This window comes from Candidozyma duobushaemuli (genome assembly GCF_002926085.2).
Source record: "Candidozyma duobushaemuli strain B09383 chromosome Unknown C_B09383, whole genome shotgun sequence".
NCBI lineage: Eukaryota > Fungi > Ascomycota > Pichiomycetes > Serinales > Metschnikowiaceae > Candidozyma > Candidozyma duobushaemuli.
In genome coordinates, this window is record NW_020289897.1 from 1,365,332 (window position 1) to 1,377,973 (window position 12,642).

The 12,642-nt window shown below is 43.3% G+C and overlaps 5 protein-coding genes across 5 annotated transcripts; 2 read left to right on the top strand and 3 right to left on the bottom strand. All coding sequences in view use genetic code 12, as the record gives it.

Moving 5' to 3' along the window:
- Positions 1 to 338: 338 nt before the first annotated feature.
- On the bottom strand, positions 339 to 1,901 carry CXQ87_003494 (putative hydrolase; the record flags this gene model as incomplete). The annotated part of the gene is made up of 1 exon (XM_025481970.1): positions 339 to 1,901. One exon carries the CDS (start codon positions 1,899 to 1,901, stop codon positions 339 to 341), a length of 1,563 nt encoding a protein of 520 aa, XP_025336588.1.
- Positions 1,902 to 3,164: 1,263 nt separating this feature from the next.
- CXQ87_003495 (proteasome core particle subunit beta 6) lies at positions 3,165 to 3,890 on the top strand (the record flags this gene model as incomplete). Its single annotated transcript, XM_025481971.1, has 1 exon — positions 3,165 to 3,890. One exon carries the CDS (start codon positions 3,165 to 3,167, stop codon positions 3,888 to 3,890), a length of 726 nt encoding a protein of 241 aa, XP_025336589.1.
- Positions 3,891 to 3,943: 53 nt separating this feature from the next.
- On the bottom strand, positions 3,944 to 4,582 carry CXQ87_003496 (uncharacterized protein; the record flags this gene model as incomplete). The annotated part of the gene is made up of 1 exon (XM_025481972.1): positions 3,944 to 4,582. One exon carries the CDS (start codon positions 4,580 to 4,582, stop codon positions 3,944 to 3,946), a length of 639 nt encoding a protein of 212 aa, XP_025336590.1.
- Positions 4,583 to 4,793: 211 nt separating this feature from the next.
- CXQ87_003497 (uncharacterized protein) lies at positions 4,794 to 5,711 on the bottom strand (the record flags this gene model as incomplete). Its single annotated transcript, XM_025481973.1, has 1 exon — positions 4,794 to 5,711. The coding sequence occupies one exon, from the start codon at positions 5,709 to 5,711 to the stop codon at positions 4,794 to 4,796; it is 918 nt and encodes a 305-aa protein (XP_025336591.1).
- Positions 5,712 to 6,489: 778 nt separating this feature from the next.
- Positions 6,490 to 11,887, top strand: CXQ87_003498 (cleavage/polyadenylation factor CFT1; the record flags this gene model as incomplete). Its single annotated transcript, XM_025481974.1, has 2 exons — positions 6,490 to 7,604; positions 7,879 to 11,887. The coding sequence occupies 2 exons, from the start codon at positions 6,490 to 6,492 to the stop codon at positions 11,885 to 11,887; spliced, it is 5,124 nt and encodes a 1,707-aa protein (XP_025336592.1).
- Positions 11,888 to 12,642: the final 755 nt, after the last annotated feature.

The following is a 12,642-nucleotide window of genomic DNA, read 5'->3' on the forward strand; positions in this document are numbered from 1 at the left end:
GCTGTATTTGTTTCCCTGGGCTTGTTCATGGTGCCCCTGGTGTTGATGACTGTGGTTGCCATGAGAGTACTGTCTAATCAGTGGGCATGGCTTGATAAGGGAAGGTCTGATTGGAGAAGCAAATGGTGACCGGTGACACAACAGACTTCTCCCAATACCCAAGCCTCTCCATTTAAGAATGCATTGTCTCATCGCAATGAACGAACGATAGTTATTGGCTGAAGTAGGTTTATGTGCGTAGTTTATTGTAAATGTGCGAAGGTTGCTTAGCCGAGACTATACAGATTATATGGGCGGCAACAAAATCGCATAACATCTATTTATTATATTATGCATAGCTAGTCTGGGTCAATTATTTGGGCACTCAAATGATTTCTAATTATTGAAACCCATAGATACACTGTTGAGGTGCCTTTGGGATTTGTCTTTTCGCCTCTTCTAGCAACGATTCCATCGTGTGCGTTGAACAGGTCATGATACACAGCGATCTTTTCCCAAGAAAGCTTATTAAGGTTTTCGATGATTTGTTTCTGATCTTCCGAAATGGCTAGTTTGGTATCCTCCGTAAAGAGAGGGAATTGTGAATAGTCTGTGACGGAGAGTTTGGCTGCATGCGTCTTCATGATTGAATCGTTGATGGCAGCATCTATGTCAACAGGATTTTTTCTTTTCAAAAATGATGCAAGATAGGAGGTAGCTGGCTTCTTGTCCGAATCCGACAGATCCGACTCGACCAGAGAGATTTGTGTTTCCTCACTAAGGGACTGAAGACCCTCTTTTCCTACGTCCTCTTTTGAACCCTCTTGTTTGTAAAGCTCCGATTGCTTTGCATGGAGCCTGCTTTCTGCGTACAAAACGTTCTCCATACCATGCTCAGTAAAGGAGGATGTGTCGCCCTTGAAGGACTCGTGTTTTGCTAGTTCGTGACGCTCTTTTCTTCTTTCTTCTCCACGCTGTGCATTTTCGGCATTGACCTCACCATCACCAAACACAGAGCTTCGAACTTCCTTCCAGTGGCTCAAAATGTCGGGCCCACTCAGGAACTTGACTTTAACCAAGGTATACAAGGACACAACCAGCGACAAACAAAGAATGACAGGAATATAGAAGGGAATGAGTATGGAGGCAGCAACAATTATGACAGAATACCGGACAAGCTTATTGCGTCTCACAAATGAAGTCGCCTCTTGAATATTGTCTGGCGGTTTGCCCAGTGTCTCAACTCTGCATGATCTCTCCAAGTCGACGAACTTTGGCCTCACCATTACGCCTCCAATTTTGGAAGAAGGTAGGTCTTTCAAGTATTTGACCTTGAGTTTGTCCCAGTGATCGAATGGTGAATGTTCAGTGATGTAGCTTGTGTAAAATGCCACACTTCTATCGTTCTTGATGTTGGCCAATAGCAACCGCTTTTCAAAACACTCCAAACCTTTGAAGTAAATAGAGCTGGGTTTGCTCATCTCGACCAATAAGGGATCTCGGTCTGCTATGAAGAGTTGGAAGCCAGTAACACCCAAAATGAATTTCCCGACAACGTTTGCTACCTTATCGAAAACATGATCTCTGAAAAAGTGGACCCCTACATGGGGTGTAGCAAACGTACAGAAGACAACTGGTTTAACTGAATCGAAGAATCCCATCTCGTAAAGCTGGCCGATCACATTCCTCGAGATCAAGCCGCCCAAAGAGTAGCCAACTATACTGATCTTCGTAACATTGCAGCCTTCTTTTTGCTTCAAGATTTCCATCTCGTAAAGAATCTCCGCAATCACTTTCTCGGCGCATCTCGAAATACCGTCATAAGTTTTCCAGAAACGAAACGACAGTGGCTTCAAAGTGACAATTCTTTCTTTCGAAACGTCCTTTAGTAAGTGTTTGATTGCCTTTTCCACCGTCAGCATATGGGTGGGACTACCCCAGAGTCCATGTACAAGAACGAATAAATGAGCGTCATCCTCGGCCATACTTCCCTCAACCTGATCAGAAGACGATTTTTACAAAAAAAGCAGGATTTCACGAACCGGTCAGATTTTCTTGATTAAATACTTCTTGCGATAGGAGATTGTGCCTCAATGCGGCCCCGGTGCAGGTGATGGTCCCTTATCTTACTTCGTGATAACAGATCCTAGCATTGCCAATTGAAGACGAAATTCAAAAATTCAGTCATTTTAATCTTTGAAGTTTAATCTTCATTCAAGCACAGCTTTAAGACTTATGTTTCTACAAATGGGCCACTATCGGGCTATTACGTTCTCATTTTCACATGCTCATAACGCATTAAGATTCAAGAAAAACTCCTTGGCCGACTCAACGAACAATCAACTTCTCTCTAACATTTGATATCTTGTGTGCCATTTATATACCGAAAACAGTCGAGTACGTCATTTATATGTTTTCTTGCTCTGTGACCCCTGATCTGCTTTTGGCTGCAAAGTCCGTGTGCCGAGCTGCTGGTATTCATTAAAAACTTAACTTGGGGCTGATACATTGAATTTAACTCTTAGCTTCACATATGTTGAAGAAGGTTATATGAGAATTCTGATGGAGAAATTGCTTTTAGCACCACAATGTCACACATGGTCTCCCACTGTCTTCCTGCGCTTCAATATTCTCGAAACTGTTCATCTCTTCAAGTCATTTGGTACCTTCAAAAGGACTCTTTTTTTTTTTTTTTTCTGATTCCTTCTTTTTTTTGGTTCCGCTTCCTTGAAGGAACAAACTCACAAAACTGAAGTAAGCTGAAGCACGAGCTCACCGTATTTTTCAGCTGTCGCATGCTAAGAGTATCGGGATGGCCATCAGGGTTCACATCATTTACTTAAAGGTGAACATTATTATTGAACCATTCTTCTTCAATTAGTGGCCCGCTGACTGAATCCTTGGCCTAACGGTGTTTTAAACAGTCAAAACTTCTGTGCAAACTGATCGTTGGTGCCAATACTTGTTCCGACATCAACTCAAAGACTCAGGATCTACATGAGATATCACTTTTTTGATTCATTTTTATGTTTCTAGCATTCTAATTATTTATCTTCTTTTCGGTTTTTCATGTATTGGCTGAACCAGTGGTGTCCGCCATGTACAACAGAGATGTACGGGTGGTGGCGAGCACTAATATCAGTACTACTTTGGTGTCTATTAGATCTCGAAGTTTTAAACAACAAATGTCCACAATTGCCTCTGAATACAGTGCAGAGAAGGTTTCTGTACCTATTGAGCATAGATTTAACCCATACTCCGATAATGGAGGAACTGTCCTAGGGATTGCTGGCGAGGATTTTGCGGTATTGGCTGGAGACACTCGTATCGTCTCTGGCTACTCTATTGATTCTCGTTATGAACCAAAAATTTTTGACGTGGGCGATGATATTGTCATGACAGCCAATGGTTTTGCTGCTGACGGTTCCGCCTTGATTGACAGGTTCAAGACTCAGTACAAGTGGTACAAGTTCGACAACAACAACAAGAAATTGACAATTAAATCAGCCGCAAGATTCATTCAGCATCTATTATACGGAAAGAGATTCTTTCCATACTACGTGAGTACTCTTATTGCTGGATTGGATGAGGAAGGCAAAGGTGCCGTGTACTCATATGATCCAGTCGGTTCCTATGAAAGAGAGCAGTGCAGAGCTGGTGGCGCCGCTGCATCCTTGATAATGCCTTTTCTCGATAATCAGGTCAATTTCAAGAACCAGTATGTCCCTGGAACTGATGGCAAAGAGAAGAAGCCTTTGAGGTATTTGAGTTTAGAGGAGGTCTTAAAGTTGGTGAAGGATGCCTTCACTTCGGCAACTGAGAGACATATTTACGTTGGTGATGGCTTGGAAATTTTTATTGTGACAAAAGAGGGCGTCAGGAAAGAGTACTTCCCATTGAAGCGTGACTGATCAGGTCGGCCGCATTCAAGGATCACTTCATCTATAAAGAATCATATCAAATTTCAGACTGGCAACTCAAAGCTCTTTCCTTGCATGACTTTAGTGTAGTATATGTAGAAGAAGTCGGAATAAACAAGTGTTTGAACGACACCAGCAAGGAAGGCAATGTAGTCAAAATGCAGCTCCGTGAAGAACCTGTAAATCCAGTTAGGGATATATAATGCTCTGTAAAGCCCTAAAGCAAAGATATAATGCGTAGTGATGTTTTCAGCGGAACCAGTTCTTTGCAACATGAAGAGTTGCGGAAGAATTGCACCAGCTTCTATCCATAAGGAGAACGACCAAAGCACTTCTTTAAAGGTGTATCTGTGCGTGAAAATAAAGGATAAAATAGCAGCGGCTCCAATGATGTATCTGGCTGGGAAGGTGTCAATATTCTCCCGAATGGACTTGGCGTACTTCACTGACATAAGGTAGACAACATAACAGGACGAGGCAATGAAAAATATCTTCATGAGAGTGTTATACAAGGAAATGTAGGTGGTGAACAAATCCAAGTAACGGGTGACAAACACCAACACGTATAAGAGTTGAGTTTTCAAGGACAAACCATTCACTGACTTATTCTTCTCAATGGAGTATAACAAGATAAGTATACTTGCTAAATGCAGAAGGTCTGCAACGAACCGGAAAATATTCATCACAATTTGTGTCTATCCCAATAACGTATCGACAATTCAAAATCCTGTCGCCGTTTCTCAATGCTTACTTGTTGTTGTCGGCCTGCAGGAAGAGGCTGAAACCTATGGAGTCTAGAGGTCAAAACAGCTTACAAAAATTGTGGAATTATTATATGGTCAATGCAGTAGCGACATACTCGCGACTATCCACTATTGCGCCCTCAATTGTAGGTTATAGCTCTATGTGGCGAAGAAGTTCCTCATACTCCAGGTCCATATCTACACTTTCTCGGGTCAACTTGCCCACATTCATGCCTCGTTTGATCTGCTTGTGACCTTCATAGCTCCCGGAAGATACGTGAGCTTCGAGGTCCTCGAGAGATTTGAAAGAATGGAAATCTTGCCTCTCCTTAGTGTCTTTCAAGAAGTCGTTTAAGTCCTCCTCTTCGAGCTTATTGTTCGTTAAGGCGTTAGTTGAAAACGAATTAAACGTTTTGAGACCGCTCTCTGAGATCAAAATCAAGGACGGAAAGTTGCTTACTTGGTACCGCTCCAATATGTCACCACCGGTCTCATCTGCAAAGACGACAGTAAAGGTTATATTGGGATGCAGTTGGGCCACTTGCAGGTAGAAATGGTTGGGGTAGTAATAGTTCAGCCATTCAGGGCTCGATTTGGAGACAATTGCTATTAGAACGTTGTCTTGTTTGAGAAGCAATTGGTCAAGCTGATTTGCAGAGCTCAAGATCTCAAATGGCAATTCAATAGTAGCATCGTTTGGTGTCGCCGAGGAAAACTCCGCTATGAATTTCTGAAGATTAGGAAGCGTCCTTGTCTCCCGGAAGTGTGCAATCTTCTTTTGATGGGCATCGTATAGCTTGATAGTGGGGAAGCTGGTCACTCTGAATAGCTCCGCGAGCTGTTTATCTCTATGCCCATTGATTTTTGCGAACGTGAGGTCGTCATTGTGGTCATAAATTCCATTCAAGTAGACAAAGTCTGCGTCGAACCCATTACAGTATACGCAACCAGGCGTATAGAAATAAAGCAATGTGTAATGGGATTCCAATATCTCATTGATAGAGCTGACTTCTGCGATCTTAGAGCAGGCAAGGTGTATCCAGAGTAGCCATAGTATGAGTTCCCTCATGAGTTGAATTTATGAGAAATCAATCACCGAGTCATCACGCTTATAGCATTCGCGCGAAATCGGCTTTAAGCGTTCTTGTGTCAATTACAGGGTCCACTGTGATTCAAGCGAGATGTGTTTAAGCCTCCTAAATGACAGAGAAATTTGTTGGCGTTGGTTTTCCAAATCAGGCTTGTTCCCACATCTTGGTGCAGCTGCACGGCTGGCTAGTGCGATAAGTCGACACAATAGGAAATGGCTTGGTACCGTTGAGGTGGGGCCATTGAAGGCAGAACGGCGTATACCGGAGTTCCCAAATGGTGGTCATTTACAACCGCCCTCCCAAAGCTCATTTTGACCTCAACGCCAAGCTGAAGAGACCGTAATTGGTCTAATTACTTACATAATGACAGAGCCATTGCGCAATCGAGATGCGGCAAACAGAATATTTTCACTGGATCATCTCAGCAGATCACTGATCTCGATGGCTGATCCCAATCACGCATCCTGATTTCTGTGATAGTTCTTGGGGTGCATCAGACCTTCGTGCTGGCTTAGACAAATCTGGCGCACCAGCTCTTCTTTCCTGCACACGTTGTGCATATTTCCTATTGTTCTTCGCTAAGACAACCGTCTCGCGTGCTGGCTGCGAAACTACTTCGAGCGCTTTGGCGATTTATCAAGCGATTTTGCTTGCACATATGCCAAATTGGAGTGACACCAGCTACTGAGCTTGCAGCAGTCATTGGCAAGCTGCCGTGGCTGAGGCCAATATATTTGGGGCTTTTGTCGTACTTTCATGCTCCTATTCTTCTTTTTTCTCGATACACAAAAAACAGTTCTGATGAAGTCTACTCAGTTAGCCACGCTTGCTTCACTTGCCTCGGTTGCTCTTGCAGACCTTCCTACCTTGACCTCGACCATCGTGTCTAGTTCATGTTCTTTGGGGCCTTCTACGTTTAAGTTCTCAAATGATACTACGCCTGTGACACATGTTACACCAGAAGCTGAATCAACATCCGAGCTTGAGTCCACACAGCTTCCCTCCTCCAGCTCCGAGGAGGTTATTTACGAAACCGATATTGTCACCAATGACAGCATCTTCACCACTGACAGGGTCGTTTGCAATGGTGGCTCTTGCTACACTACCACCGGTTTGGAAACCTGGGTCACCACCACCGACACCATCGATGGTATCTTGACGACTTACTTGACTCACGTCCCTGTGACATCCACTGAAGAGACTGAGGCTTCTGCAGCAGCCACAACCACTCAGGCTCCTGAGTCTGTCGTCACTGAGTCGGAGATTGGCACCACTGTCGTGACCATCACCTCCTGCTCTGACAACAAGTGCAAGCCTACTGCTGTTACCACCGGCTTGACTGTTGTGACTTCCACAATCAAGGGCGCTGAGACCATTTACACCACCTACTGCCCAATCAGCTCTGAGCTGTCTGTCAAGCCCAAAAAGACTATTCAGTCTACTACCGTCGCCACTGTCACAGTCTGTTCGGAAGATGTGTGTCACTCCTCGGCTGTTACTACCGGTGTGACCGAGTTGACCAAAACTATCCACGGCGTGGAGAGCATCTACACCACTTACTGCCCAATTGAGTCTTCCACCAGTGAGCAGCCTCCCACCAGTGAGCAGCCTTCGGAACCTGTGGAGGAGATCACCTCGTCTAAGACTGAGTACATCACCCTCAGCAAGTCCAAGGACTATGAAACCAGCTCTCCAACGCCTTCTGGAACAGTGAATGTCATCACCAACAACATTGTGACTCAATACTCTAAGAGCTCCTCTGTTGCTTCTGTGGTGCAGAGCACTACTCCTCTTGTTTCCACGTATGAAGGTGCTGCTGCCCAAGCTGCTCCTGCGGTTTTCGGCCTCATTCCAATCGTTCTCGCACTCATGTGAGATTTCCCTTCTTTTTTACCAGGTTCATCACGGAGCCTTTTCTTTCGTTAAGGATATATGTACAGTAGTCTGTTAAAGAAATACAATAATGAGCATCATATTTACCACACGCGAACCTCAGTAGCTAGGTGTACAGGTGCGCTACACTAAAACTCACCTACATTTCCATCGACAATTTAGCGTCACCATCTAGATGAATGCATACGATGTGATAATAGAGCCGACAACAGTGACTCACTGTGTTGGCTGCAATTTTATATCACCGACAAGGAAACATCTCATTGTGGCCAAAACGTCGGTTCTACAAGTGTTCCAAATCTTGAGTGAAACGTCTGATAAATCTAAAGAGAGCCACCAATTGAGCTTGGTGCTGCAATACCGTTTACAGGGCAAGGTGACTGACTTGAAGCCGATTCGTACTTTGGAATCGCTCAACCTTGACTATCTTTTAGTGTCTACCGAAAGTGCTAAATTCTCTTGCATAAAATGGGATGCATCAAAACATACCATTCAAACAGTTTCATTGCATTTCTATGAGCATTTGATGGAGGAAACCGCCTATCAGCTAAACAAAAGCTCTCAGCTCATCGTCGATCCAAATTCAAATGCCATGGCGTGCTTACGCCAAGCCAATGTGCTCATCTTTTTACCCTTCCACCAAGTTGAAGATGATGACGATGACGATGATGATGACACTGGCGATGATATTGTTGATGATAACGGAGCCGAAGTAAACAACGATCGTGAGAAGGAAGAACAACATGAACCAACTTCTCCAAACACCAGTAAGGATGAACGGGCTCCACTCGTTCCCCTGATTGACGCCCTCGGTCCTAGGGCCAGAAATATCTCCTTATTCGAAGAAAGTTTAGTGCTAGAGGTTAATTCATTGGATAGCAGCATTGGGGAAATTATTGATTTGCAATTCTTGGGTAATTATAGAAGGCCGACTATCGCAATTCTTTCCCAAACGAAGCGAACATGGACTGGTCTTCTACCGGTCCAAAAGGACAACGTTCAATTCACTGTTTTATCTCTCAATTTGCGAGCACAGTCAGCAACAACCGTTTTGAAGGTTGAGAATTTGCCTTATGACATGGACAGAATTTATCCTGTCCCGGGACCAATTCATGGAAGTTTGCTATCTGGAAGCAACGAAATTATTCATGTTGATGGTGGTGGTATTCTACGTCGAATTGCTTTGAATGAGTACCTTGCAGATATCACAAACACGCTGCGTGCCTTCACGGATCAACTGTCATTCAATCTTAAACTAGAAAATTGTGTATTTGTCAAGATTCCAAACGAGACAAAACTTCTCATGCTTCTAAAGAATGGCCAAAGCTATTGCGTAACATTCGATATGGATGGTAAGACCATTAAACGAATGGTGGTTGAGGCTTTTGAGTCTGAATCATTCCTGCAATGGCAACTTCAGCTCCCCGGCGAAATTGCTCTGTTAGATGATGATTTGCTTTTCTTTGCAAGCAATGCGTGCGATGCGGCATTGGTTAAGATTAGTTCGTCAGACATGTCGACGTCCGTTGAACTAAATGATAATGTCAAAAGTGCTAACGATGATGATGACGACGATTTTTATGATGACTTGGAGGACAGCAAAGCAACCAATGGATCGAAGAGTGGAAGGTTGGAGCTCAAACACTACGATTCACTTTCCAACAATGGTCCGATCTCCAATTTTACTCTCGGCAATTACAGCAGAGAGCGGTACGTCACCAATTTGCCGAACCCAGATTACAATCTGATATCCATTTTTTCTACTGGTGGTCTTAACGAATCTAGTCATGTGAACATTTTCACCCCTACTGTGCAACCTGAAATTAAAACGTCACTCACGTTTTCTCAGCTCAATCGTCTTTGGACGCTCAACAACAAGTATCTCATAACTTCTGACGATCCTAACAATAAGTCAGAAATTTTTGATATTACACAATCTTATGCTCGTTTACCAGCAAAGCAATTTATTCATGATGAGCTCACGGTGGCGATGCATGAATTGAATAATGGAAACTTCATACTTCAAGTGACTCCGAAGCATGTTATATTATTCAACAATAAGTTTAAAAGGATCGTTACATTGGATGAGCAACTACAAGAATTTTCAGATGCGGATATAATAACAAGTGTGTTTGATGATGGGTTTCTAATGCTATTCCTCTCCACAGGAGAGTTGTTGATTTTTACAATCAATACATATAGCAAATCTTTCACTCGGATTCCTTTACCGAAGTTATTGGATGACGTTCTTATTACTACGGGATACATTACCAATTCTAGGCTTCTCAATGCTGTGACTAAAGATCTTTCACTTCTCACCAATAGGGGTCAAAAGCGTCGCCGAGATGGAGAACAGACATTGAAGGAAGGAGGCAAGGATGATCCCAAGTCCAAAATTTTTCTCGTTGTTACTGGTGACAACAGAATTGTCGTCTTCAACAGATTCCATAATGAGAAGTGCTTTCAGTTAAACTCGGTTAACAAATTCAGTGATTTGGTTTCTCTTGGTTTTTTCGACATCAATGCAGGTGAGCCTGACCCAGTTATCAAGCAGGTGGTTCTCAATGATTTGGGTGATGAAACAAGCAAAGAAGAATACCTCACCATTTTGACAGTTGGTGGTGAAATAATATGTTACAAACTATTCTACGATGGAGAGAATTACAAATTCCTCAAGGATATGGAAACCCCTATCACGGGTGCACCACACAACGCATATCCCGAAGGTACCTCGATCGAAAGAAGATTGGTATTCTTCCCAAACATAAGTGGTTTCACTTGCATTCTAGTCACGGGAATTGTGCCGTATTTTATTGTCAAAGGTAGGAAGGCAAGTGTTAGGGTCTTCAAGTTCCTGAATATTCCGATTGTGTCGTTCGTCCCCTTTAGTGACGACAAACTTCAAAATGCCCTCATCTATCTCGACACAAAAAAGAATGCCAGAATTGTTGAGATTCCTAAAACGTTCAACTATGAGAATAGACTTCCAATGAGACGTGTCAATATTGGAGAAACCGTCAAGTCGATAGCCTACCACGAGGGATCGCACACCTTCGTCTTGGCCACTCTTAAGAATATCCCCTACAATTGCGTCGATTTTGAGGGAAATCCTATATTTGGCTTGAAACCTAACAAGCCACGAGAGGTATCCTATAAAGGACTGATAAAACTCTTGTCACCAAAGAATTGGAGCTTCATTGATTCTATCGAATTAGAAGAAAATGAAGTAGCTTTGCATCTCAAAACGATGCCTTTAGATGTTGGCAGCTCCGTGAAGCGTTACAAAAACAGAAAAGAATTTGTTCTCGTTGGTACCGGCAAATACACTACGGAGGATCTTGTGGCCAATGGAGCTTATAAACTTTTAGAAATCATTGATATCATTCCTGAGCCTGGTAGGCCGGAAACAAATCACAAATTCAAGGAGTTTACCCACGAAGATATCCGTGGTGCTGTTACTTCGTTATGTGATGTAACTGGCCGTTTTCTCATTGCACAGGGCCAAAAAATTATTGTCCGGGATATCAAGGATAACAGCGCTGTGCCCGTCGCTTTTCTCGATACTGCAGTGTATGTGACAGAGACGAAGTCATTTGGGAATTTTGTGCTCCTCGGAGATACGCTTAAAAGTGTTTGGCTAGCTGGTTTTGATGCTGAACCGTTCAGAATGCTCATGTTGAGTAAGGATGTTCATGGCCATGATGTTGCATGTGCAGATTTCATTGTGAAAGATGGTGACCTTCAAGTTGTGATTGCAGACAGTGGCGGTATATTGCACACTCTACAATACAACCCAGAAGATCCCGCGTCGTCCAATGGTCAAAGACTTCTTCACAAGGCTACGTTCAACACAAACTTCTCCGTATCTTGCATGAAAAGTATTCCAAAGTTCGAGCAGTTCAACCAGTCAGTGTCTAGTGAAAGGCAAGCCTTCCAAACTATTGCGTCAACTGCAGAGGGTGCATTTTTCACAGTATTCCCCGTCGACGAAGCGATCTACCGAAGACTCTACATTTTGCAACAACAATTGATAGACAAGGAGTTTCACCCTTGTGGATTGAACCCCAAACTGAACCGTCTAGGAAATCGAAGTGTAACTGATGGAACTTCGCGGCCACTTCTAGACTGTGAGTTGATTCGGCGCTACGCAAAATTGAACGATGATAGAAAGCAGACCTTGGTGCAAAAAATTGGCTCACATGCTGAGGTGGAGCTTTGGAAAGATTTGGTCGAGATGGAAAATGTTCTTAATATTCTATAGTAGTGCTGTATTAATACACGTGACAAAATCAAGCTCTTGAAATACCTCGCGCTACTGTATCGATATCATATCATAGATGGAACTTGACGATAAGAAAGATACCAAAGTGGCCTCGAGAAAGGCTAAGAGTGTTTCCTTCTCCGCTTCCGTTGGAGAGCCGACAGACGAGATAAATAACTCGCAGGAGGTCACGATTCCAGCAGTGAAAAATCTACTTTGGCCGAATCCAGCACACTATCTTCTCATCGTAAATGCATTGTTTTCAAGAGGATTAACACTGAATCCCCTTGGCGTCATGGGAGCAGGAATACCCATTCTAATCATCGCACAGGGTATATACGGATTTCTTTTGATGCATCTGAGCTCGAATGCTCATCAAGGAAGAACGATTAAAGAAAATGGGCCACTTGTTGTCATAACTGCTACGGTTGCATCCCTTCTACTTGCCAATGTTGTGTTTTGTATCGTCATTTTAATGGGTGCACCACTTTCTATGCTAGTTCTGGAGACCTACGTTCTTTCACTTCACCTTTCTTTGTTGGCTATTCAACCTGTCTTGGTACTTTTTAGGCTTGAGCACGATCAGTTGCGAAAGTTTTTCAGCATTGACAACATATACTCTCAGATATTGTCAAATTCCGTGCTCTGCTCCTCGTTCTTCACGTTAGTTGGTGCCTGGATAGGTGTGATCCCTATTCCTCTCGACTGGGACAGACCATGGCAGCAGTGGCCCTTAACAATACTTACAGGTGCTT